This window comes from Balaenoptera acutorostrata, chromosome 4, assembly GCF_949987535.1.
Source record: "Balaenoptera acutorostrata chromosome 4, mBalAcu1.1, whole genome shotgun sequence".
Taxonomy (NCBI): Eukaryota; Metazoa; Chordata; class Mammalia; order Artiodactyla; family Balaenopteridae; genus Balaenoptera; species Balaenoptera acutorostrata.
This window is the reverse complement of record NC_080067.1, coordinates 82,929,563-82,956,176: the sequence shown is the minus strand read 5'-3', so window position 1 is coordinate 82,956,176 and position 26,614 is coordinate 82,929,563. Positions and strand designations below refer to the sequence as shown.

Below are 26,614 nucleotides of genomic sequence, written 5' to 3'. Positions count from 1 at the left end.
AATTTCTGTAGACCCTACATCTCCAGGCTGGTCCTAGGGACATTTTCTTAATGTAAAGAGATTATTAGTAATTTATTAATGCTACTTTATTGTTTGGGTTTTAGGAATCCAAGACCAAAGAACGTGTGAAAGAATCAGGTAACTTCTCATTCACCAGGCAGTTTTGCTTTCAATATTAAACACTTTGTGTTGCAGAGGTCATCCTTCTCTTCTTAACTTCACAAGTCAGGGTTTGTTAACTGAGAGATGCTTTGGGCTGCATCATCTCCATCCTCTCAGCCAGCTGTGCAAGGGTTGCCTCTTGAGCTCTAAGGGTTCAGGTCAGAAGGATGGGAACAGCTCTCTCTGTGGGGGCTGGGAGACACCTTGCAATTGATGGGAGGATAAAGAGGTACCCGAGAGGTGGATGAACTGACTTTTATTAGAGTCTACCTGTGCCCAACTGGCCATTGTGAAGCAAGGACATGATGTGACAGTGGGCGCTCTGTGTGGCTAAGTCAGTTAGTGCTGCTTTCTGAGCTCTGGGTGCCGGATGTGGGTGTAGCCCTCCAGACCAGCGGCAGCTCTTCTCGTCCCATCTGCTGTAGGAAACAGCTAGCAACCTAGTAGCTATACAGTAGGACCTTGTTGTTTATCCATCCTATATATAATAGTTTGCATCTGCTAATCCCAAACTCCCAATCCTTCCTTCCCTTACCCCTCCTCCCCCTTGCTAACCACCAATCTGTTCGCTATGTCTGTGAGTCTGTTTCTGTTTTGTAGATATGTTCATTTGTGTGGTATTTTAGATTCCACATAGAAAGACAAATACCATATGATATCACTTATATGAGGCCTCATTTCTTACACCTCTGCACAAGTGCTCCTTAAGCTTCATTTGTCAAATTGCCATTTCCTAAATGGTTTTGGTGCAATCTCGGCACTCTGTCTATACTTCTGTTGCTCACAATACATTCTACTCCACTTTTCTCTACCTAAATTCTAGGATAGCCTTCAAGATCTACGCAGGTCCTTCCTCTTCTCTGAAGCCATTCCAAGCCAGCCCAATTCCTTCATCTCTCTTGTTTGGATTCCTGGCTTGATTGTTGACACTCTTTATTTGGCAGTCAACCAAGCCACTCTTGTGATGAAGCTTCTAATAGTCATGGGGTTATAAACTATATTGCTGGAAAGGCTCTTTCCATTCACTTAAATCCAATAATCTCATTTTATAATTAAGAGATGTGCCCAAAGTCACATGGCTAAGGAGTGGCCGAGTCAAAGGTTGAACTCATATAGCTCACCCCGACTCCAGTAGTTGTTCTGGTTTGTCATGCCTGTCTCACTGAATGCTAATTTATGTTGTTATTGAATCCTTAAGCTATTTTTTATTTGGCATGAGTGTGTGTTTGTGTGGTGTCACATCCAGCACATAACAGGAGTGTTTGTCAGGGTCATCTAACTGCTGTAACAAACAACCCCCCAAATCACAGTTCAGTGTAGTCGGCAGCTAGAGTGGTGGGGGGAGTCTAGACTGCTTCACACAATTATTCAGGAATCCAGGCTCCTTCCATCTTTTTGACATCATTATCTGTGATATGTAGCTCCAAGGTCACTGCAAGGGAGAAGGAGATTCACATAAAGGAGATTTGATTGGCCAGGTCTGGAAATGGAATTCACCAGTTCCACCCATATTCCATTAGCCACATGAACTCTACTGTAGGAACTCAACTGTAGGAAGTCTGGGAAATGTTGCCTAGGAAGAAAACAATATGGATTTGTTGAGCACATAGCATTTTACTCTGCCATGATAAACATTTACAAATGTCAGTTCCATTTCTTATTTATTTATTTATTTTTGTATACATCCATTAGAAAACTGGTAATTTCCTTTTCTAGCGTTTTTTGTACACACCCATCTCCACACAACCAGTGCCTTGAACATAAGGGTGCTAATTGAATAGTTGCTCACAGAATGTCTAAAGATCATAACATACTCATTGTGCTTCATTGCACAATCATAGAGTGAGACGGACCTTCTGTATACAGTTAACCCTTGAACAACACAGGTTTGAACTGCGTGGCTCCACTTATACGTGGATTTTTTTCAATAAATGTATTTGAAAAATTTCTGGAAATTTGTGACAATTTGAAAAAACTCACAGATGAACTGCATAGCTTAGAAACATTGAACAAATTAAGAAAAAATTAGCTATGTCATGAATGCATAAAATATATGTAGATGTACATATAACATACAAAATATGTGTTAATCGACTGTTCATGTTATCAGTAAGGCTTCCGGTCAACAGTGGGTTATTAGTAGTTAAGATTTTGAGAAGTCAAAGTTATACGCAGTTACTTGGCTGTGCAGGGGGTTGATGCTCCTATTCCCCGTGTTGTTCAAGGGTCAACTGTATATGTAACTCACTTATGGCCAAAGATGGAGTGGAACAAGCTGGCTGGGTGGTTGCTATTCTGTAAGTTTGAGGTATACACATAATTCTCTGGGCCATTTTATCTTCCATGTGCATTCCTTAGTCATTCACTGTAAGTATCCTTTTTCTCTCCAGTGATAGGAAATTATTGCTTTTCAGAGCATAATGTGTTAGGTGATGCCCAAATATGGGCATGGGATAGTCTTGCTTTTCTCCAGTGACCTAAGCAGTAATTCTCCAATTCAGCAAACATTTATTGAGCCTCAACTATATACCATATGCCATCAATACAAAGATGAATAAATATGTCCCTTGCTTTGGAGTAGCTTGGTTCAATAACTGTAATTTGGTGCAGTGATAGAAATATATGTCAAGTGCTATGAAAAACAAGGCAGGTTCCTTAGAGAAACAAGGCAGAAAAGAGTGTAATAAAATTGAACATAATCATCATCAACATCATATGAATAGACAATTAAATACTATTTTTTATTTTAATTAAATTAAGCTAAAAGTCATCTGCAATCTGTTTTAAAAAAAAATATTTATTTATTTGGCTGCGTTGGGTCTTCACTCTGGTTACGGCCCCTGCGGCATGTGGGATCTTATTTCCCTGCCCAGGGATCGAACCCATGTCCCCTGCATTGGAAGGGGGATTCTTAACCACTGGACCACCAGGGAAGTCCCCTAAGATCTGTTTTATTTGAGTTAGCCAAGAGATCAGGAAGGGAAGAGGGCAGTGTAATTAGCTTATGATAATTTACTTGCTAAGAACATGGTAGATAAATATAACATCTTGTACCCTTTTTGTCTCCCTAAAATCAGATGCATCAGAAGAACTAGATGCAAATATCTCTCTCAATAGAAGATCAGAAAAAAAAGAAGACACCCCAAAAGATTGTGAAAATATTTCCTCTTTGGTTGCATTTGAAAATCTCAAGGCAAATGTGACTGATAAGATGCTAATCTTGTTAGTGGAGAACATAAGTGGCCTGACCAATGATGACTTTAAAGTGGAATTAATACAAGATTTTAATGTTGCTGTAGTTACCTTTCAAAAATATACCGGTAAGATCAAAGGATGCTCCATTTGTCAGCCTACTTTGCACTACACTTTGGGATTTGGGACACCTAGATTACGGAACGTTTCTGAAAGCTTCACTCTTTCTAATAGCTAGTAAGAGAGGACTCCAAGTTAATACAGATGCTTTCTTATTTTGAAAGAGAAGCAAATTCGTTCTGAAATCAAATTCTGATTTTTTTTTAATAAGTTTATTTATTTTATTTATTTATTTTTGGCTACGTTGGGTCTTCGTTGCTGTGCGCAGACTTTCTCTAGTTGCAGCGAGCGGGGGCTACTCTGTTGCCGTGCGTGGTCTTCTCATTGTGGTGGCTTCTCTTGTTGCAGAGCACGGGCTCTAGGCGTGCGGGCTTCAGTAGTTGTGGCACAAGGGCTCGGCAGTTGTGGCTCGCAGGCTCTAGAGCGCAGGCTCAGTAGTTGTGGCGCACGGGCTTAGTTGCTCCGTGGCATGTGGGATCTTCCCGGACCATGGCTCGAACCCATGTCCCCTGCATTGGCAGGCAGACTCTTAACCACTGCACCACCAGGGAAGTCCCTCTGATATGTTTAATAAATCAAACTTTATTGTATGAGTTTCTGTGTGTGTGAGAGAGAGAGACAGACAGACAGAGAGACAGAAATAACACACCGAAACAGAAATCTAAAGTCAGGTTATTAAAGAGATTCCAAGCAAAGGACTCAATGTTTTCCCATGTGTTATCTCATTGGGAGGAGTAAATATTGATCTGTGTTACTAAACTGGACTTGTTGGGCAGTAATAATAACAGCAAATACTCATATAATGTTACTATAAGTCAGGTACTATGCTAAGTTTGTTCCACGTATTAATTTATTTGTTCCTTCCAACAACCTTTTGAGATTATTATTATTCCTCATCTTACAGTTGAGGAGACAGAGACACAGAGATGCTAATCAGAGACACAGAGATGCTAATAACTGGAAGAACTAGATTTGAACTGAAGCAGCCCACCTCTGTAGAGCCTGTTCTCTTACCCCTTTACCATATATTTCCTTAGTGGGGTTGGCCAAAAAGTTCGTTTGGGTTTTTTGTAACATTTTATGGAAATACTTTCATGGTTGTCACATATGCAGGGATGAGTAAGTGCATGTGACGCAGAATATGAGTGCTCTTTAAGGTCTGTGTGAGGAGTCTGTGGACAGTTTCTGAGACTGGAAGAGCCATCTCTGGAAGTCAAGGAAATTTTCCAATTCCAAGCCCTCACTATTCCATGGCCATGGCAGTGGAATGGTTGATCTTAATCAACCAGCACAGGTCATGAAGTCAAAATTCTAGTTCCACCATTTAACTAATTATCTGAGGTTGACCACGTTACTACCCTCTGTGTGCTTTACTTTCCTCATCTATAAAATGGGGACAATAATACCTACTACAGTTTCTGTGAGGATCAAATGAGATGGTGTTTGCTCTTAACATAGTACCTGAGACATGATAAGGACTCAATAAAGGGAGCTATTCTTACTTCAAATTTATGATTATTTCTTATAAAGGTAAAACTAAGTTGACTTGCTTTTGTTCATTGATCAAAAATCTTGATACCTACTATGTGCCAGGTACTTGTCTCGCTGTAGGTACACAGGTGAATAATTCTCGGTTCCTACTCTTGAGGAACTCGTGTGGAGCAGGGAGGAAATCCATTCATAAGTGAACAATGAAGATGCAAGAGAAGAAGCTGCTTCCCTCAGCTGTGAACAGCAGGCTGTGGGGAATGGGAGGAAAGAGGACACAAGCATGGTGGCTTGGTTATCTTTGAAGTTTATACTCCAGCAGTACCAGGCTATCAGGTCTCAGATATGCTATGTTGCTACACGCCCCTGCTGGTCCCTCTGCCTGAAATGTTTCCTCCTCTTAAATACCCGGTAAACTCTTCTTCATCCTTCAAAACTCGGATCAGTGACTACTTACTCTGGGAATCCTTGTCTGATTCCCAGTATTAATCTTCCCACCTCATTTGATCCCCAAATAGGCCATTTGTTTGCTTTCAAGACTTCCTCCCTCCTGGATGGTGAACTTTCAAGGAGCTGTTATAGTCATCCCCTCTATCCCCGGATCCTAGCCCGGAGCCTGTTACATCATGGGCTCACCGTCAATATTTATTAATTTGAAAGAGATAATGGGGCTGAGTCTGGAAGGAGGAACAGGACCAGGGTAAAAAAATTGGAGAAGGGCACTTTAGACAGAGGAAATTGTATATACAAAGGCAAAAGAGAGTGTAGTTTTCAAAATAATCATTGGGTTTTGTGGCAGTGTGGAAAATAAAATGAATGGTCGGTAATAACAAGAGGTGATATTTAGAAATTAGTTCGAAGTCAGATAGCCAAGGGCATTGTAAGCCTAGCCAAGGAGCTTGAACTCATGCCTGCAGGTAATGGGGAGCCGTTGCAGGATTCGAGGAAGGAGTGAAATGAGGAGACTTGTATTGTAGAGAGTGCATTCAGGTGGTGATGTCAAGGAGGGGTGGAAGGGGCTGTGGCTAGAGGCAGGCACACGACTCAGTGTCAGCAATCCAGGTAAGACATTCCTATGTGCATTGCTGTTCAGAGGCTGGAAGCTTTAGGCATGTAGATTCTCATGTGGGAATTAAAATCTTGCATTTAAAAATTGAGTGCTTAACCTCCCTCCTTTATCTCAATTAATATTCAGTTTCTTCTATATAATATAAAGATATAATCATAATTTTTGATTGATTTGATTAATTGATTATGGTTTGTAGATGCGCTGAAATTTGTTGATAAATGTGTCAAGCACCATTCAGTGAAAGAACTTCAGCTTTCTGCAAGACTTCTGGAAGTGACAAAAACGGTCCGAGTTGAAAACCTGCCACCTGGTGTTGATGACCATGATTTGAAATGTTTATTTGAAAATCCTCGTAACGGAGGGGGAAGAGTTGCCAGCATTGAATGTTTTCCTGACGAGAGTTCAGCACTGATTGAATTTTTTGACAGAAAAGGTAATACCTATTAGCCTAATTTTGTAAACTTTACCTGGCATAATTAAAACCATTTTAATAGATCTTAACAGTTAACAGTTGAATTCTGATGTATTTTATTTTTATCTGTATATATTTTTGTTTTTTTGTTTTTTAAAATTTATTTATTCATTTGTTTATTTTATTTTTGGCTGCGTCGGGTCTTAGTTGCAGCACGCGGGACCTTTGTTACGGTGCGCTGGCTCAGTAGTTGAGGCGTGTGGGCTTCTCTCTAGTTGTGGCGAGTGGGCTCCAGAGTGTGTGGGCTCTGTAGTTGCGGCACACAGTCTCTCTAGTTGTGGCTCGTGTGCTCAGTAGTTGCAGCACGTGGGCTTAGTTGCCCTGTGGCATGTGGGATCTTAGTTCCCCGACCAGGGATCAAACCCGTGTCCCCTGCACTGGAAGGCAGATTCTTAACCACTGGACCACCAGGGAAGTCCCTCCATATATATTTTTGGAAATCCAAGTAGCAATCCTGTACACCTGGTATATCATGTTAAGTGAATCCAGTGATTCAAACTTTAGAGAAGCAATGTCAAGTTTTTGAAAGATACGAGGAGATTCTCTCATGGGTCTCTACTTACGACAGACTGAAAAATATATAATTCTTAGAGTCTTTGAGATACCGTATTTAAAGAGGTGATCTGTGTTTTAGCTATACATTTGGTAGAAATTCTCAAGTTAACTTCAACAAGATTAGGTAAAGAAATACTCAGAAACACACAGTTCCTATGAAGTATCTTAACTTCCCGCTTCACTTGTCAGTGTCATCATTCAGAAATTAATAGGGATGGTTTCACATGATCAGTGGATGCCTGCTGGATTGTTCTTTGCAGTGACCCTGTGAAAACCTTGTCCAGCTGAACCTTAGGAAAACGTTTCTGAGGGATTCGTAGACATAGATTGCCCGTTCTCTGAGGCATGCACAAGGTCAGCTTGGAGATTCCACTGATGTTCAGAGGCCAAGGCTGAGGAGTAGGAATTAGGGAGCCAGACTTCTTAGGGAAAGAAGGAACGTTGTGCTTGGGATCAACTGAGGGAGAATGAGACAGGATCATGTGGAATGCCACTCACTTAAAGTAAACTGTTTCATGGGGGTACTTGGAGGAACCTCCTTTCAGCTGTTATGAGTTGGGGAAATTGTGGTGAAGGTATGGTTTGGATTAAAATGGAATGAAAGACCTAGTGTTCCTTGGACAAAGGGATGAAAGATGAGCTTCTGTTGCATGTTCTGTAAATCTCTCTCAGCCTGGCCTTGGGCCCAGGGAGAGAGCTACATAGAGCTGTTACTCTAGAAGTTAACCTCTCAGCTTATGGTGGGAGTTGACAACTATGGGGCTTTCGAACATCTTGAGGGCATGGGGCAGTTGGGTGTGTCCTCAGAATGTCTATGTTGCATGTGTATGAATAATAATAGGAACTATTTTTTTTTTTTTAATTTTATTTATTTATTTATTTATGGCTGTGTTGGGTCTTCGTTTCTGTGCGAGGGCTTTCTCTAGTTGTGGCAAGCGGGGGCCACTCTTCATCACGGTGCGCGGACCTCTCACTATCGCGGCCTCTCTTGCTGCGGAGCACAGGCTCCAGACGCGCAGGCTCAGTAGGTGTGGCTCACGGGCTTAGTTGCTCCGTGGCATGTGGGATCTTCCCAGACCAGGGCTTGAACCCGTGTCCCCTGCATTGGCAGGCAGATTCTCAACCACTGCGCCACCAGGGAAGCCCAATAGGAACTAGTTTATTCAGGTTTATTTTACGCTAGAGCCACACTCGTAGGGCACTCTCAAAAGTTGCTCTTTGCCCTGACCTCTACACCATCTGACTATGCTGACCACACCTTCTCCTCAAAACTCACTCATTCCCTGTTCTCTGTGTCTGAGATCCACTGATTTTCCCTTTCTCTCTCTGGCTGTGTCTTCTTCTGAATACGACTTACATTTGCACAGCTCTGCAGGGTGCTACCAAGTGCATTCACAGACACTGCTTTATGGGCGTTGCTATTATTATTGTAATCCCTATTTTACAAATGAAGAAACTGAGGCACAAGAAGGTCAAATAACTTGACCAAGGTTACACAGCTAGTAAGTGACAGAGCCAGGATTTGAAGCTGGGTAGTCTGGCCCCGTAATCTGTGCTCTTAACTTCTCCACTTTCCCCCAATCTCCTGTACATCTATGACATTAATTTTTCTTGTAGGATATTTCACCACTTACAATGAGTTAATAATGAGGCAAACTGTGGATAAAGCTGAATTAAAAACAGAATTTATTTAGCAATATTGTATTTTATATAGATCATTTGAGAGGAATAAGTTAGGCACTTTAATCTGAAATTTTTTTGTTCAACTTCACAGAATCCAATTCACAAAATCTTAAGGAAGGGAACTCTTATTGAATGCTTGTTGTACATGAGATCTTTTTTTAAAAAAATATTTTATTTATTTATTTATTTGGCTGTGCTGGGTCTTAGTTGCATCATGCGGGATCTTTAGTTGCGGCATGAGAACTCTTAGTTGTGGCACGCATGTGGGATCTAGTTCCCTGACCAGGGAGCATTGGGAGCGCAGTGTCCTGTCCACTAGGCCACCAGGGAAGTCCCTACATGAGATCTTTTGCTGTGTTTTCTGCCACAGTATCTCATCACTGAATCCTCACAAGAACCTGCACAGTTATATAGTTTTTTGTTTTTTGGTTTTTTTTTTTTACAGAGGAGGAAAACAGGATGGAGAGCTTAAGCCACTTTAAGGTGATATCTGTGATGGTTCTTGGGTCAGACAGACCTGAGTTCAAATGCCTGGCTTTGGTGCTTACTAGCTTTGTGATCTTGGGGAAGTTACTTTAACCCACCAAAGCCTCTGTTTTCCATCTGTAATAGAGGGCTCACATTACTACTTAGCTCAGAGGAATGTTGTGAGGATCAAATTCAATTGTACCTGCAGAGTGCTTGGCACATGGTGGTACTCACTGGTACTCAGAGTCTGTTCCAGGCCTTGGTGGGAAGTTGAAGCCATGAGTCTGGGCCTCTGAAGGCCACGTTTTTTTCATTAGGTCTGGCTCCAGGCCTAGGAGCCAATGGTGCACAAGGTGAAGTTATTTTTAACATCTTTTCACAAGATGCTATTTTAATCCAAGTTGTTCCTGGAGTTCATTCTAATTCCCTTCCTGCTTAGACCCCTTGTACCTGTCTAATAACTAACACAAAGTGAGGAGGGGTTTGGGGGAGAAGAGTACCCCTACACACACACATACACACAGGGACTGTCCCAGTAAAAGTGGCAGGAAGGGGATTAGAGCAGGGACAAGGGATGTGCAGGACTTACTGAATCAGAGTCTCTGGGGCTGGGCTCTCTGATGACTGTGAGGATCGTCTTGGTTTGGAACCCTTGGAAGAGCGGCAAGAGCACGGGCTTTGGCGTTAGACGGACACGGGCTTGAACCTTAGCTCAAATCTGTACAGTCTGTGTGACCCTATTTGAGTTACCTAACATTTCCTAGCTTCAGTTTTATCAGTTGTAAATAGGGATGATAATAATAGTGTCTCCACCTCAAAGGTTTGTTGTGAGCATTAAATATATGTAAACCACTTAGAATATTGTCTGACACGTAGGAAAAGCTATTATAATTATTATTATGCTCCTCCTCTTAGAAGTATTAACGGAATCTAAGTCATCTGTGAAATCTAAAATTGTGCGTCCGTACAAGAAGAAATAAATAGCATGATTCTTAGATTAGCTTTGCTTTGAGCGGGAAAATATTCTTCACAGTGGAGCAAACATTATCCCCTTGCTGGTGACCAAACTCTTCTCTCCCTTTTTTTGTTTAAATACATTTATTTATTTATTTATTTATTTATTTTAGGCTGCATTGGGTCTTTGTTGCTGCGCGTGGGCTTTCTCTAGTTGCGGCGAGCAGGGGCTACTCTTCGTTGCCGTGCATGGTCTTCTCATTGAGGTGGCTTCTCTTGTCGCGGAGCATGGGCTCTAGGCGCATGGGCTTCAGCAGTTGTGGCACAAGGGCTCAGTAGTTGTGGCTCACGGGCTCTAGAGCGCAGGCTCAGTAGTTGTGGTGCACGGGCTTAGTTGCTCCGCCGCATGCGGGATCTTCCTGGACCAGGGCTCGAACCCGTGTCCCCTGCATTGGCAGGCGGATTCTTAACCACTGTGCCACCAGAGAAGTCCCTCTTCTCTCTTTCTTAACCTGGTGGTGATATATCAGTGTTATCAGAAAAACAGAAAAATAGAATTTACTTAACAAAATTTCAACATAGAGTGTTCTTGGCTGGAAAGTAATTATTACATGAAATAAGGAATACCTGTGCAGTGTTAATACATATCAATTTATATTTGAGCACTCTGGGAGTAGTGCTTCTTTTTAATAGCATGTTGTAACATCAAAGTTCTACAAACATTAGGATTTTCTTTTCTCTAGAATAGGAAAGCTTGTTTGCTTGTTTTTTCATCTGAAACATATTACACTGAGATTACTTTCTTTCTTTCCTTTAAGTGTTAGACACCATCATGACCAAGAAACTTGACCTCCATAATATGCCGCTCTCTGTGTTCCCGTACTATACTTCTTTGGGCACAGCCTTGTATGGACAGGAGAAGCCTCTGATCAAGCTTCCAGCACCATTCAGGGAATCACTGGATCTTTCCTTATGGAAGTTCTTGCAGAAAAAGAATCACCTGATTGACAAGATAAATGATGAAATGAGACATTGTCACTGTGAGCTATCATTGTGCCAACTCAGCAGTGAAGTGATCATCAGACCTGCAGCCACCTTAGTCAGTCAAGGAAGACAAAGAATCAAGACCTGGCAGAAAGATGCTTCTACAGTATTCTCTGGTATCAGGTCTAAGTATACAGTGACCTCATTTAAACTGGATCCAACAGTATGGGACATCATAAAAGACAATTTAGAAGATGATAGGATTTTGACTGAGTTTGATGCACGAACAGGGATTGCAACCTTAGTGGGGAAATCAGAGGATGTACAGAACTTTGAGCCACAGATCAAGGACTTAGAAGACACCATTCAAGAAATTAGAAGAGAAGAGCAAAGTCTGAAGCAAAAACTGGCCGTTTCTCCAGGAAGGTATTCACTTCTGTTGCACAGCGGTATACAGAAGCATCTCCACATGGAGTGCCCAGAGGTGGAGATTTTTTATGATGAAGCCTCTCAACACATGTGCTTCAAAGGACTCCCTGCAGATGTGTATAAAGTAAAGTGTGAAATCCAGGAAAAGGTATACACCATGGCTCAGAGAAACATTCAGGTTCCCCGGGAGGTTTTTCAGTTTCTGCAACAGGTTGACTGCGCAGAATTCTCTAAGTCTCTCTTTATAGCCCAGAACATTCTTGCAGTTTATGAGCTAGAGGGCACAACTGTTCTCTTAACTGGTGCTTTTTCTGAAGTCCTGTTAGAAGCTGAAAAGCAAATGGTCAGTGCCTTAAATTATAAGTGCATTGACATTGAAGACAGGCAAGTTCTTAACAGTAAGAAATGGAAAGAGCTCACTTGCAGTTTGCATAAGAAACACAATTCCTCCTCAAAGACTGTAATAATCCATGAGGTAACTTCAGAAACCACAGCCCAGGTCATCATCACAGGCTGTGTGAGAGAAGTAAATGAAATCTATGACTTGCTTTTTGACTTCATGGAAAAACACACAAAAATAGAGAAACTGATTGAAGTAAAGCCTTCCTTAGTTATTAATTACTTAAGGGCAGAAAAGCTATTGTGGCAAAAGATAAAGAAGATGAATGTTCAGGTAATTTTTAATCCTGAGAACAAGCAAAAAGGCATTTTACTAACTGGCCCAAAGACCAAAGTCCTGGAGGGAATGAACATTGTCACGCAAGCCTGGGATTTGATCTGTGTTAAAAGCTTCCATATTGATAAGCCAGGAGCCAGTCAGTTCTTCCAGGATAAAGCACGGTATTATAAAAGTGAGGTCAGAAGGTTATTTGGTTGTTTTATTGAACTACAGAAGGATGAAGAAAAGGAGGGAGGCCGCACTGGTGGGCAGAGGTGCTTGTTTCGGACGGATTTAGCCCCTGGAGTCTCGCTGATTGTGCAGCAAGGAGACTTGACACAGTTTCCCGTCGAGGTGGTGGTGAACGCGGCCAATGAGGAACTCAAGCTCACGGGGGGCTTAGCTGCTGCTCTTTTAAAAGCAGCTGGCCCTGAGCTCCAAGAAGACTGTGACCAGATAATGAAGACAAGAAAGGTCAGGATCTTACCAGCCTGTGCCGTCATCTCGAAAGCAGGAAAGCTCCCGTACCACCATGTGATCCACGCAGTAGGGCCCCAGTGGAGGAGCGATGAGGCCCAGAAATGTGTGTGGCACTTAAAGACTGCTGTGAAAGAAAGTCTCCATTTGGCTGTAAAACACAAGTACCGATCCATAGCCATCCCTGCTATTAGTTCCAGAGCCTTCCTCTTTCCCCTACCCCAGTGTGTGCAGACCATTATTTTGGCCATCAAGGAATGGTTCCAGTGTGAACAGAATGGATGCAGCTTGAAAGAGATCTACCTTGTGGATATAGCTGAGAAGACTGTGGAGGCCTTTGCTGAAAGTGCAAAAATTATATTTAAAGACACCCTGCCTGATGTTGCTTCCCTGCCCAGTTTACCAGCAGCAGTCCAGCCCAACTTGAGAAAAGATCATGGAAAAGGAGCAAGTCTGTTGTCCCCAGAAGGCCTGAGGATCCTGTTGGTGAAAGGAGACGTGCAGAGTGCTACAGTGAGTGCCCCTGTTTTCAGAACACCCACCAGCGTGCTGGGACTCCAGTTAGCCTGTTGCTAAAGGGAGATTAGGATCAAGGGGAGAATCCCATGCCCTCCATCCCTGCCTTGAAACAGGTTTCCTTAGAAAATTGGGCTACTTCACCAAGGCATTCACTGATTGAGATTGGCCAATTACCTGGGGGAGCTGATAGCATATTCAGATCACTAGTTTCCAGTAAATGTGCACATCCACAATAATACCTAACATTTACGAGGCTCTCTATACTTTTTCAGTGCTCTTACACCTGTCATATTTTGGCACATCTAAGGTTAATTTCCTGTCAAATTCACTGATAGCAGATACAGAAAAATTAGAGCATAACATGGGGACGGAAGACAGTAATCTTATCAGCGGAACTGAACCAGAGGGTTCTGAGTCTGAGCTCCCAACAGCAGTAAGAAAATGTAGGGAGGAAGGTAGAAAGGGACCTGGGGAAGGTCTGGGTATTATGTGGGGACAATTCTTATAGCTCTGCCACGGGGTGACATGTTTTTTAAAAATGTACTTAGCAACCTTTTCAACACAGGCTCTAACTAATCCAAACAGTCCTGGAAGCCCCCTACTGTGTCAGGTGTTACCTTCCTGAGCTGGGCGAATGTGGGCAGTCCTGGGGCAGGGATGCTTAGGGAAGGCCATTTGCATATCTTATTTGGAGAAAAGTCTATTCACATCCTTTGCTCACTTTTAAATTGAGTTACCTTTTTATTATTGAATTTTAAGAGTTCTTTATATATTCTGGATACAGGTCCTTTAACAGATATATGATTTGCAAATATCTTCTCCCATCCTGTGGGTCATCCTCCTGTTTTGTTCAAGTTGTTACTTGCTTTAAAATATTTTTCGTTTAGTTTAAAATATGGAAAGAGATTGTAAAAAATTAGATTTCTACTTACAGTAGGCTTAAATCATAATTACAAGAATAATAGCTAACACTGACTATTTACTCTGAGCCAGGCACTCTACTAAGTGCTTGACATGCATTTTCTCATTCAGTGCCATGAGGCAGATTCCAGGATTATTATTATTCTCATTTCACAGAGGAAGGAATGAGATTTAGAGGGGTTAAATAATTTGCCCAAATCCCACATTTAACAAATGATCGAGCTAGGGTTGGAATGTGCATTGCTCTATTTCAAAATATTAAAAATAATTTTGTTTCTCATTGAAAAAAAACAAGCAAATAAACAAAAATCTCTTTTGGCCAAGGGTCAGTAATTGGAGTGAGTTCCAATCCTCATTCACCTTGAACCCTGAGTAGTAAGACATTCCTTCCATGCCTTTCACTCCCATAGGTGTGTGCCCTCTGAAGCCAAGACCTGCTCTGCATTACTCCTCAGTGACCCACGTGGGGCAGCTTTGACGATCACTTGGTCACACTCCCTCTCCCGTCTTCTCTTGGTGTCTTAGTCAAGCCTGATTAATCTGCTCACGTTAACTGTCCTGCTGAAAAAGCTCCCATGGCTCTTCACTGCTGCTGGGAAGTCCAGTTGGCTTGGCACTTGAGGCCTTCTGTAGTCTGTGCTCAGCGTAACATTTCTAGCCTGGCTGGCACCATTTTGCTGCAGAAGCTGTCTATCAGGTCAAACTCACCTACTTGCCGCTCACAACCTACCATGCTTCTGTCCATGCTGTTGCCCCTCCCGAATGACTTCCCCATCTCTCTCTGCCTGCTGCAACTATTCCCATTTCTCAGACACCACATCGCCCACAGTGTCTTTACTAGCCTCTGAAGGCACTTCCTCTGGACTCCTTTGGTGATCCCATACCATTTATGTATTGCTCTTTGACAGCTCTCTTTTGTCCTGGAGTGTTATTTAAATAAGTATCTAATAACACTCTCTTTTGGGGTGGTATTTCAATCTCTGAAAACTTAATCATCTTAGTTGTCCCCCATTGTGCCAAGCCCGGTGGCTCAGATACAGTAATCCTTGATGAATGCTTTTTCTTACAATTTGAAACAAATTGTTGGTTTTGTCTTTAAGACCGATGTGGTTGTCAACTCCATTTCGTCGGATCTTGAGCTCAATAGAGGGCCCCTTTCCAAGGCCCTCTTGCAAAAAGCGGGACAGAAGCTCCAGGAGGAGCTGAAGACGGCTGGACAAGGGGTGGCTGTTGAGGTGGGCACAGTTATCCAAACCAGCGGTTGCAATCTGCACTGCCACCGTGTGCTTCACGTGGTGGCTCCGGACTGGACAAATGACAAAACATCACGCAAGGTGGGACCTGGTTTTAAATTCTCCAGGAAATTAAGTAGCCCTTTGGACTCTCCTTTCAGTGGCATGTAGATTGAACCCTGGCTGTGTCTGTTCTGTAATAACAGCACATTCTCATAGCCATTTCTTTCAGCTGTAGCTGACTTCTCCCGAGGACCAGTTAATAATAGAAATTGATTACAGTTCTCAACCATTGTTGGGACTCAGGGAAGAATTACTGAAGATAGCACTCTTTAGTGAGGAAGGAAAGGTGAGGGCATGAAGAGTGGAAGAGACTGAAGGAACAGAACAGTAGCTGCTTTGCTTCTTTCCTTCATTTCTGAGTGAGTTTGAATCTTTTTGGAGGGTCTCACACATTCTTCTTTCCTTTTCCTTGTTTACTCCTCTGTTTTCCTTTCCCCTTCTGACTGCCCTTAGCCTGCCTTTTGTTGAAAGCAAAAAGGAGTAGACAGAGATCACAGAGTTGCTAAATTCTTGTTCTTTTTGTTCGAACTCCAATTTCCAGGAAAAATGTATAAGAATGTGCTTTGTGCTTTTCAGATCATGGAAAACATAATCAGAGAATGTTTGGAAATCACTGAGAGTTTGTCCTTAAACTCAATTGCATTTCCAGCAATAGGAACAGGAAATCTGGGGTTTCCTAAAAACATTTTTGCTGAATTAATCACCTCAGAAGTGTTCAAATTCAGTAGCAAGAATCAACCCACAACTTTACAAGAGGTTTGCTTTCTGTTGCACCCAAGTGATCATGGAAATATTCAGGTACAGTCTTACTCATTACTCGTTATTTTGGCAACTGAGCCCTAACACGTTCAAGTGTCTTCTTGGTCTGATAGGTTGCTTCTTTCATGTATCTTCATACAGGAAAGTAAAAGAGTAGTGTGGACTAGTTGCAGCATGGCAAATTTCAAGCACATTTATGGATATAGAAAAAAATTTGACTTCTTATTAAGAAAAATTTGAAACATATGCAAAAGTAAACAAAATAGTATAATGAAATCCCTTGTACCCATCGTTCATCTTCATAGTTATCAACCTATGGCCAGTATGTTTCATCTCTATCTCCATTTATTTCCCTTCCTCCCATATTGTTTTTGAAGCAGATCCCATATATACCTTTTACCCATAAACAATTCAGTATTTGTTTTAGACATTAGGATTCTTTTTCAAAAGTAATCTAAGTACAATACTATTTCACACCTAAAAGAAATTGGCAATCATTCCTTTATTTCATCAATTATCATGTCAATGTTCACATTTCCAACTGTTTCATAAATATTTTATTTTGTTTTTATAGCTTATTGGTTTGAATCAGAATCCAAATGAGGCCCAAATATTGCAATGGAGTTGACATATCCCTTACGCCTCTTCTAATCTATAGAATTTCCTTCCATATGAACATAGACATTTTAATACATAATATAAAAGCACAGTTGTGGTCCTACACATAGGAGAATGTCAGAATAAGATACAACTGAAGGCTCAGCACGTCCCCATAGGAGTAAGACGGTTGGGACCAGAAATACCAGAACCATCTTTGGTCATAGAGTCCATCAACCAGCTCACATTTGCTGAACACCAGCTGTGAGTAAGCCTCTGGGCTCAGCATTATGGGGGAACAAGAGGCATTTAATAAGAGGCCATTATTCCTGCCCTGCAAGTCCTTAGAGTCCAGGAGAGTAGATGATATTAATTGTTTGAAAAGTTCCATGATAATGCAAGAATTAAACAGAATAAGGCTAGCAACCCAAGAGATGTCCATAGATCATTGGACTAACTGAATTTTTAGGTCATACTTATTTTTTTTTCTGGATCTAGACACTACCTTTAAATACTTTGGAAGCAAACAAATCTAAATTCTAACCAGACAGCTAAACCACCCGGGCAAAATATGTGGTCCATTTAGTTGGCCTGCATAACTACAGTCATTTCTAGTCAATAAATGCTTTGTGAACAACCTCCCTATGACTTGCATTGTACAAAGTGATGTGGATTACAGAATGGGTATGTTGCATGTACTCGCCCTCCTATAAATCATAATTACTTTGGGAGCTAAGATTTATACACATAAAATGAACTAGAGACATGAAGTGCTGAGAGTTTTTGAATGAATGGCTGAATTCATTGTAGGGAAGTGAGTCCTGTGACATGGATCTGAACCCTCGAATCTCACTCTTTCTGTGCAACCTCAGCCTTTGTTATCTTTCCTAAAGATTCGAATTCTGCAAGTATTTTATAAAGGGATTAGTCTATACAGACACCTTTATTGCCATTGGAAATAGTATTGATTCTCCATACATGGCTGTGACAATTTTTCTCTTAAGACTTTTAAAGACAGTTAAGCTTTGGTCATATTTTCACAAAAATCAGCAAAACTTATTGAAATATTTATAGGTGGAGACTAACAGAGGTTGCACACAGCAGCCTGTGGTCGGAACATAGCCTTTAGATGTGCTTTATTTGGGCTATTTTTAAAAAATTTGAATCAGTTGCTGGCATTTAAGAACCAAACTTGTCACATAAAACTCCAGATGTCCACTGTGACCTAAAAATTCAAAAGTTCTGGCACCTTGGACATGGATTTCTGCCTGAACAGTTCGCTGTGGCCGAATGGCAGCCGCTCTCTAGTTCTCCAGAGTCAAACCAGTCCACCTTTACAACTGTAGCTCACGTTCCTGGTGCCTGGAGAACCCTGGCTCTGTAGTCTCTCCTGGTCCTTCTCCCATTATTGTATCAGCCTTTTAGCCAAGATGTTACTTGTTTTTTTTCCAACAAAATTTCCTGTTGCTTGTTTACAAGGAGGAAGAAAGTGGTGATTTTGGGGTGTCACTAACCAGGCAAAGAAATGGAATTCCAGCCTCTTGCTCCAAAAGCACTACTCCCCTAGCTGTTTCTCTCCTGGTACAAATAAGAAGTTAAAAACTGAAGTGTCTGGGTCCTTGTGATTGTCTTTCTTTTAACACTGTAGTTTTAACAACAACAAAGTATTTGTTTTACTGATTATGAAAGTAATACATGCTCATTGTAGAAACTTTGAACAATAAAAAATGCATAAATTCTTTTAGTTGTATTTCATCTTAGTCTTCTTTTATATATGTGGACTTTTAAATGTGGTGTATTATATAATGTAATTTAGTATCATTCTTTTTTCATTTAATAGTATGAAATAAGGATTTCCCTAGTCCATTAACTATTCTTTGAAAACATAATTTTTAATGGCTGATAAATACTCCAACATATGGACATACTAAAATTTATTTAACCATTTTCCTGTTGGATTTTTAAACTGTTTAATTTTTTCTCAATTACAAATAGCATTGTAGTTATATTTTTGTTCACATCTTTGATAATTTTCATAGTTTGTATTTACAGAAATAGAATTTATGAATTTTTCATAACTTAAAAATCCATAATGAAAATAAATGATACTCTGAGAATTGTTCTCTCCTAAATATTTGTGCATGTAGGATCAAAAGGTCTGATGAATCAAATTCATTCATCTACAGAGAATTGTAGTGATTAAAACTGTCTTTGTATTTCTAGGCATTCTCAGATGAATTTGCCAGAAGGGCTAATGGAAATTTCATCAGTGACAAAATTCCCAAGGCTGAAGATACACAAGGTTCAATAAAGCTTTTAAATAGAGAAATTATTTTTAGTTGCTAAATAAGTACTCAGTGTTAAGTGAAAAATGATAGGATAATTTTTATGAAAAAAACAATTTGTGATAAAGAAGATAATAAATTATACTCTATACACCTGAGCATGCAAGACACTGGCCATGTTTATGTGATCTGGGGTGAAAGAGTAGGCAGGCCAGGTTATATAATCTGTACAAGGGGTTTTCAGTGGTGATGAGGCTACTATTTTCTAAGGATGATGTGATTTCTGAAGTGTTTTCAGAAATAGACACATTTAAAGAGATGATACCAACCAAATGCTTCTCCTCTGTCAAAGTTACTGTTGTATATTTGAGTTTATCCTATTTGGAGTTCGCTGAAGCTTCTTAAATCTGAATATGTATGTCTTCCATCAGATCTGGGGATTTTTCAGTCATTTCTTCAGATATATTTTTCTGCACTGATCTCTCTCTCCTCTCCTTCTGGTGCTCCAATAACATGAATGGTAAGCCTTCTGATAATGTCTCTGAGGGTCTGTTCTTTTTTTTTTTTTCCAGTCTTTTTTCTCTCTGTTCTTCAGATTGGATAATATTTATTAATCTACCTCCAAATTCACTGATTCTTTTCTCTGTACTATACTATTGAGCCTATCCAGTGAATTTTTGATTTCAAATATTGTATTTTTAAGTTCTAAAATGTCCATTTGATTCTTATTTTATAGTTTATATTTCTCTGCAGAGACCCCTGTTTTTCCATTCATTCCAAATCATTTCCATGCGTTCAAGTGTGTTTACTTTGACCTTAGGGAGCGTAGTTATAGTAGATGCTTTGAAGTCTTTGTCTGATCATTCCAACATCTGAACCATCTTGGGATTAGCATCTATATTGAGTGTCTTTATCCTTGAGAATTGGTCACATTTTCCTGGTTCTTTGTATGACAAGCAATTTTGGATTATAGAATGGGCATTTTAAACATTGTGTTGTAAGACTTGGGTCCTGTTAAAATCCTCTGGAAAATGGTGATTGTTTTGTTTGTTTGTTTGTTTGAGCAGGTAGCCAATCAGTTAACGTCATTCTACAAGTTCTGCCTCACTTCCTGTGTGGGCAGTGGTTCCAAGGTCAATTCCATTTTCAAGGCCTTTGCTGTGCAGCTTGGGTCTGCCCCATGTACACAGCTCTGGGGTGAGCTCAGGGTTGACTCCAGTCATACACAGAACAGGGGGTCACCACTCCAGTGTTCCCCTTACATTCTCTGACTTGCAGGAGCCCATTTTCCAGGTCTTCTGGCCAGAAGGACAAGGTTCTCTCAGAGGTGAAGCTGCCTGTTCTGTTGCCTCATTATTCTGCGTGATCAGGGGTGCCCTTGGGCAAAGCAGAGGGGCTGGGGGGTGGGGGGAGGGAACCAAATAAACAAAAACACAGGGATTTCCCATACACCACATATACACTTTTCAGACCACAAGGCCCTTTTTCCTGATTCTTCTGGACAGAAATACAGAATGTCTCTCAGAGTGTTAGCTCCCTGCAGTGCCGCTGTGGAGTTCTGCAACCGGGGCACCTTGGTACAGGGCCTGGATTTAAAAAGGAAAAATATGGAATATTATGAGGCTTCTCTGCCATACTCTTCAGCTCACAGGGACCCATATTCTCAATCCTCTGGCCACAAAGACAGAGATTCTCTGAGAGTTTTGCTGCCTGTTCTCATCGTGTAGTTCTGTACCTAGGGCCATGCTTGGGTCAAAGCTGGGAGAGAAAAGAGGAAAAATTTCAAAACAAAACAAAATGGGAAGCAGCACAGGCTGCCTCTTCAAGTTTTGACTCCCTTCCCCAGTCTGCCTGCTGTTGTGCACGTCTCAGTTCTCAGAGTGGCTTTTTGTATTTGTCCCATGTTGTTACTTGTAGTCAGTGGGAAAGAAAGGCTCAAGTGGGCTAATTCACCTCAGCCAGCAGCAGAAGGACATGTTTGATATGTATTATATTTTATAATCCTTTTCCAGAAATAGACCATCAGGGGCTCAAGGCCAGGGCCAGGTTAAATGCCAGAAATCAGAGAGAGACAGAGAGAGAGAGAGAGAGAGAGACGGAGAGAGAGAGAGAGAGAGAGAGAGAGATGAGAGGGGCACAGGTGAGAACCATGAGACCTAAGTCATTCTTGCTGTTGTCGACTTGTTACTGAGTCTATTTTTTTTTTTCTTGTCAGGTTTATATGGGACTGTTTCTAACCCTGATTCAGGAGTGCATGAAATGAAGATTGGGCCCATCATTTTCCAGGTAGCCTCTGGAGATATCGTCAAAGAAGAGGCAGATGTGATTGTAAATTCAACATCAAAGGCATTTAATCTCAAAGCAGGTACTTGACTTATAGAATTTTGACTAGTGTAATAGTCACAGTAGAGCCTGTGAAGGAGAGTTCCTATAGCCAAACTGGTTTCTACAACTTTGGCTTATTGATATTAATTAGTAATTTAAAAATTATTTTGACATTGTTTCTCATAATTGGGAACAGCTCTTTTATGAGTTTTTCTTCTTTGTTATCAGAAATACCCAAGTTATAGGATTCCTTTGAGGATGGGGAAAGCATTTAGATAATTAGGCAATCATTCTGATCCAAATGTCCTGTAATTTTTTTTATTCATGTGTGTAAACATCTTGCTTTTCTCATGCAGGGGTCTCCAAAGCAATTTTAGAACATGCTGGGAAAAGTGTGGAAATGGAATGTTCTCGTCAAGGTAAGGCACAATGCTATCTTTTTGGTTCTAAGTTTTAAGTAGAAGACTGAACATGGGAGGCTGTGGAGGATGAGGAAAGTCCTGGGATTGGGGAGACAACATATTGATCTTAAAATCATACCTTTCACTAAAGAATTCCAGTTGTAGAGAATTAGAAGTGAAAAGTAATCTCACAGTTAAAAAGAGAAGCAAGAAAGATTCATCAAAGGTAGTATTTCAGGAGTTTCTTATTCACATAAAATGCTTTATCTGCCAATTCAGACATTTTGTTTTTTAAACAATCAAAGAGTGTGTTCAAAGACTAAATAGACATTTCACCAAAGAAGACATGCAGATGGCCAAGAGGCACATGAAAAGATGCTCAACATCACTAATTATTAGAGAAATGCAAATCAAAACTACAATGAGGTATCACCTCACACCAGTCAGAATGGCCATCATCCCAAAATCTACAAACAATAAATGCTGGAGAGGGTGTGGAGAAAAGGGAACCCTCTTGCATTGTTGGTGGGAATGTAAATTGATACAGCCACTATGGAGAACAGTATGGAGGTTCCTTAAAAAACTAAAAATAGTGGGGCTTCCCTGGTGGCGCAGTGGTTAGGAGTCTGCCTGCCAATGCAGGGGACACGGGTTTGAGCCCTGGTCTGGGAAGATCCCACATGCCGTGGAGCAACTAAGCCCGTGAGCCACAACTACTGAACCTGCGCGTCTGGAGCCTGTGCTCCGCAACGGGAGAGGCCGCGACAGTGAGAGGCCCACGCACAGCGATGAAGAGTGGCCCCCGCTCGCCGCAACTGGAGAAAGCCCTCGCACAGAAACGAAGACCCAACACAGCCAAAAGTAGATAAATAAATAAATAAATTTATAAAAAAAAAAAAACTAAAAATAGAACTACATACAACCCAGCAATCCCACTACTGGGCATAGACCCTGAGAAAAACATAATTAAAAAAGAGACATGTACCACAATGTTCATCGCAGCACTATTTACAATAGCCAGGATGTGGAAGCAACTAAATGTCCATTGATAGATGAATGGATAAAGAAGATGTGGCACATACATACAATGGAATATTACTCAGCCATAAAAAGAAACGTAATTGAGTTATTTGTAGTGAGGTGGATGAACCTAGAGTCTGTCGTACAGAGTGAAGTAAGTCAGAAAGAGAAAAACAAATACCATATGCTAATGCATGTATATGGAATCTAAAAAGAAAAAAAAAAGGTACTGATGAACCTAGTGGCAGGGCAGGAATGAAGACGCAGACATAGAGAATGGACTTGAGGACATGGGGAGGGGGAGAGGGAAGCTGGGGTGAAGTAGCATTGACATATACACACTACCAAATGTAAAATGGATAGCTAGTGGGAAGCAGCAGCATAGCACAGGGAGATCAGCTCGGTACTTTGTGACCACCTAGAGGGGTAGGATAGGGAGGGTGGGAGGGAGGCTCAAGAGGGAGGGGATATGGGGATATATGTATGTATATGGCTGATTCACTTTGTTGTACAACAGAAACTAACACAGCATTGTGAAGCAATTATAGTCCAATAAAGATGTATTAAAAAGAGTGGGTTCAGCATCTAATTTTGCATCTTTTTGTCTTGTGTTTCCCAGCTCAAGGGGGCCACAGAGATTATATAATTACCGAAGGTGGATTATTGAAGTGCAAGAATATTATTCACGTCATTGGTGGAAATGATGTCAAGAGATCGGTTTCTTGTGTTTTGCAAGAGTGTGAAAAGCAGAATTACTCGTCCGTTTGCCTCCCAGCCATCGGGACAGGTTTGTAGCCTTTGGCTGTCAAGGCTAAATCCCAAGATGACTAGTTTCCCTTGGATTGGTGCTGATGGCTAATGTACTTACTGCTGAGTCTACATCAGGGCAGCTTCCTCAAGCCAGGGCAGCCCCCGAGGGAAGGAGCAAAGTCTGTGGGTAGTTTAAGTAAAAAAGGGAAAAATGAAGAAAACTGAAGAGAGTATTGGGATAGTAGACATGTGCTTTCTAATGTGGAAGGGAAGGGAGAGGAAGGGAGGGGAAAGGAAAGAAAGTCCATCTCTCATTGCTTTCATCAGCTCCTTTCTCTTTTCCATCCTCTACACATCCCCCATTATTTAGTCTTTGACTTCCCCTCCATCCCCTCTCCATGGAAACATCAGTGCACGGACTTTTGCCTCCCCATGCCCGACTCTCAAACAGCATGGCTGTCCGTCTTCTCTTGCCTCCTCGACAGTGGGCTGGCCATGGGGCATCGTGACCTCTCAGTCGCCAGAATCCAGTGGGTTCTCATGGGTCAGAAACTCTCCACCTTCCTCCTTTCAGCCTGCCTGCCTCTTTGAAGTTTCTTGTTTTCCTGAAACTACATAATGATTGTATGAGTCTTCATTTATAAGGATGGTGCTTTGGGCATATCATTTGTAAGGTGGTGCTCCTTGAGCTCTTTCCCCAGCAATCTGAGTCATGTGCATTAATCAGGGATTCTTGCTCGGTCTCCTTTAAGAGAGCTGCTCAGGGGAGGCAAATACTCTCAGGCTTGAAGTGGAATGGAGCTGACTGGTCCCAGAAAGAGAAGGCTCAGCACTGGATTAATCATTCCATTGCTCAGGAATCTAAGTTTGAGTGTCTCACACTGGCATTCTAGGCCCTCCAAAAGTTTAGCCTTAATAAACCTAACCATCCTTGTCACTTTCTGGGCCTTCTTCTAATTCTCTTTCCCATACTTTGATTTCTCTTATTTTTCATTCCTCTTAATGTTCCCACATAGAATGTTATGTCACCTTAGTTCTCTGTTTCTGAAAGTATAATTTATGTTCCCTTTATGCTTTCATTCCCCTTGTAGTATCATTCAATCCTAGCAGATTAACCAATGTATTATCTGTCTATCATCTATGTATCATCTATCTATCTATCATCTATCATTTTCTATGGACACCCACTAATGATTCCCCAGTCTCTATCTCCATCTGCTTTTTCCTCTGAGCTCTTGTCTTGTGTTTCCATCTTAACTTTATTTGTGCCAGGAAAGCAGGCAGCCTAAGGGTGGTACAGACCTTCCCAAGGGAGTCCCTGGGTGGAGTCAAAGAAGAAATAAGGAAATGAGGCAGTTTTAGTTTTGTATAATTATTTCTGGGTTACTGCAAACCTGTTGTTTTTTCCACTGACCTGGTTGTATTGCTGGTCTGCACAAATAAATCAAAGTTAGCAAATTCTCCTTCCTCATCTTCTTTACCTGTCTCTATCACCACCTGAGCAGGCCCTTAGACTAACAGATGGGGAGCTTTTTCCCTTAGTGGTGATTATGAGTTGAATTGAGACTGTGATTGAGACAGTTGCTGGCAGTAAAGGAAGCCCTCTCCCTGTTCCTCACAGGCTTGAGGGGAGAGAATGGGTACTCACTGGTACCTGCAAGTACCTCAAGCTCAAAGCAAACTCCAAACTCCAGTTCATTGTCTTCTCCCCCACACCTGCCCTTCCTCTTATATCCCTGAGCATGTTAAAAACATCACTTTCTATCTAGAATCCTTGACTCTACCTTCTTCATGACTCCTATGTGTATTAGTTTATTAATTAGTTTGATTAAATATTTACTGAGTGTCTGCTATGTGCCGGACACTGAGCTGCGGCAGCGGGGATAGAAAGATGACTAAGAAAAGGGTCCAGTCCACAAGGGGCACCTGGCCTTCTGTGAGACACAGACATGTCAACAAACAACTGCAGTGCAACGGGACTTATGAAATACACGTGAAGGTTGTAGGTGGCAAAAGACGGGGAACAAAGGGGAAGTATAAAGCCAGTTGGCCACTTGGTCCTGCTGACTTTACTTTCTAAATATCTCCTCAATCCCTACACCCAGCTCTTCATTCTGGCCTCCTCTGTTCAGATCTTGTCTTTTGCCTAAACCTTTATTTAAATTATCCTGTTTAGACCTGGCTCCCTGCTCCAGTGCCTCCTCCACCTACCCCCCTACCTCCCCCGTTTTTCTTTCTCAAAAACAAACCTGTTCCCCTGAACACACCAGGTTCAACATATCACACTTTTTACACAGTTCTGTCTGGCGTAGCCTTTCCCTCAGGTTTCCATACTTCACCTGTTGAACACCTGTTCATCCCCACATATCACATCCTCTGTGTCCCAAGTGCTTAGATTATTGAGAGTGAATGAATATATCTGAACATTCCCATTTAAATTCTTCCAAATAGCATGGAATAACTACAGCATTGCAATGGAGAATTTCCCTCTTTCCCTGATCATCTAATAAAAAAAAAAAACCTGCACAAACCCTCTAGGTTAGTTTTATATGGGGATTGTCTACATTCCTACAGTTGTCTCCATAGCCAAGTCAAAGAGGTCTGCTCTCCTTTCTGCAGTAATAGCGGGCACTGTCAACAGGGATAACCCAAGTAGGCCCTTTGTCTATCACACCAAGTTGGCCAGAGGACTTTCACATTGCCCACTCCCCACCCCGCAATGTGACAGCTGCTATTCATATGGAACTGCTTCCATGGCTTTTCGTGAGCCTTTTCAAGGAACTTTTCATGATCTTACCTAGCCAGTAGGCTTGAGAAACAAGATATGGAGCATGCTTAAAATAGGAAAAGACCTTGCTCAGGTGGCACCCTTGAACCCTGAAAGTCAGCTAAAATCACAGTGACCGTGGGACGAAAAACTTCTTGGAGGCTCATGGATAACTTGTATGCAAAGAATTATAGATTATAACAAATAGCTTATGGCTCTAGGTGTCTTACGAAATTAGCTCAGTTTAAATCAGGTCCCCAAAGA

The 26,614-nt window shown here is 41.4% G+C and overlaps 1 protein-coding gene across 1 annotated transcript in view; it reads left to right on the top strand.

Moving 5' to 3' along the window:
• Positions 1 to 26,614, top strand: part of PARP14 (poly(ADP-ribose) polymerase family member 14) — a 47,786-nt gene that overhangs the window by 5,903 nt on the left and 15,269 nt on the right. The window contains exons 3-12 of the mRNA XM_007175624.2: positions 105 to 138; positions 3,240 to 3,482; positions 6,228 to 6,464; positions 10,982 to 13,224; positions 15,252 to 15,485; positions 16,023 to 16,244; positions 19,026 to 19,104; positions 21,303 to 21,452; positions 21,769 to 21,831; positions 23,453 to 23,620. Coding sequence (XP_007175686.2) covers positions 105 to 138; positions 3,240 to 3,482; positions 6,228 to 6,464; positions 10,982 to 13,224; positions 15,252 to 15,485; positions 16,023 to 16,244; positions 19,026 to 19,104; positions 21,303 to 21,452; positions 21,769 to 21,831; positions 23,453 to 23,620 — 3,673 coding nt within the window. The remainder of the gene's footprint in view (positions 1 to 104; positions 139 to 3,239; positions 3,483 to 6,227; positions 6,465 to 10,981; positions 13,225 to 15,251; positions 15,486 to 16,022; positions 16,245 to 19,025; positions 19,105 to 21,302; positions 21,453 to 21,768; positions 21,832 to 23,452; positions 23,621 to 26,614) is intronic.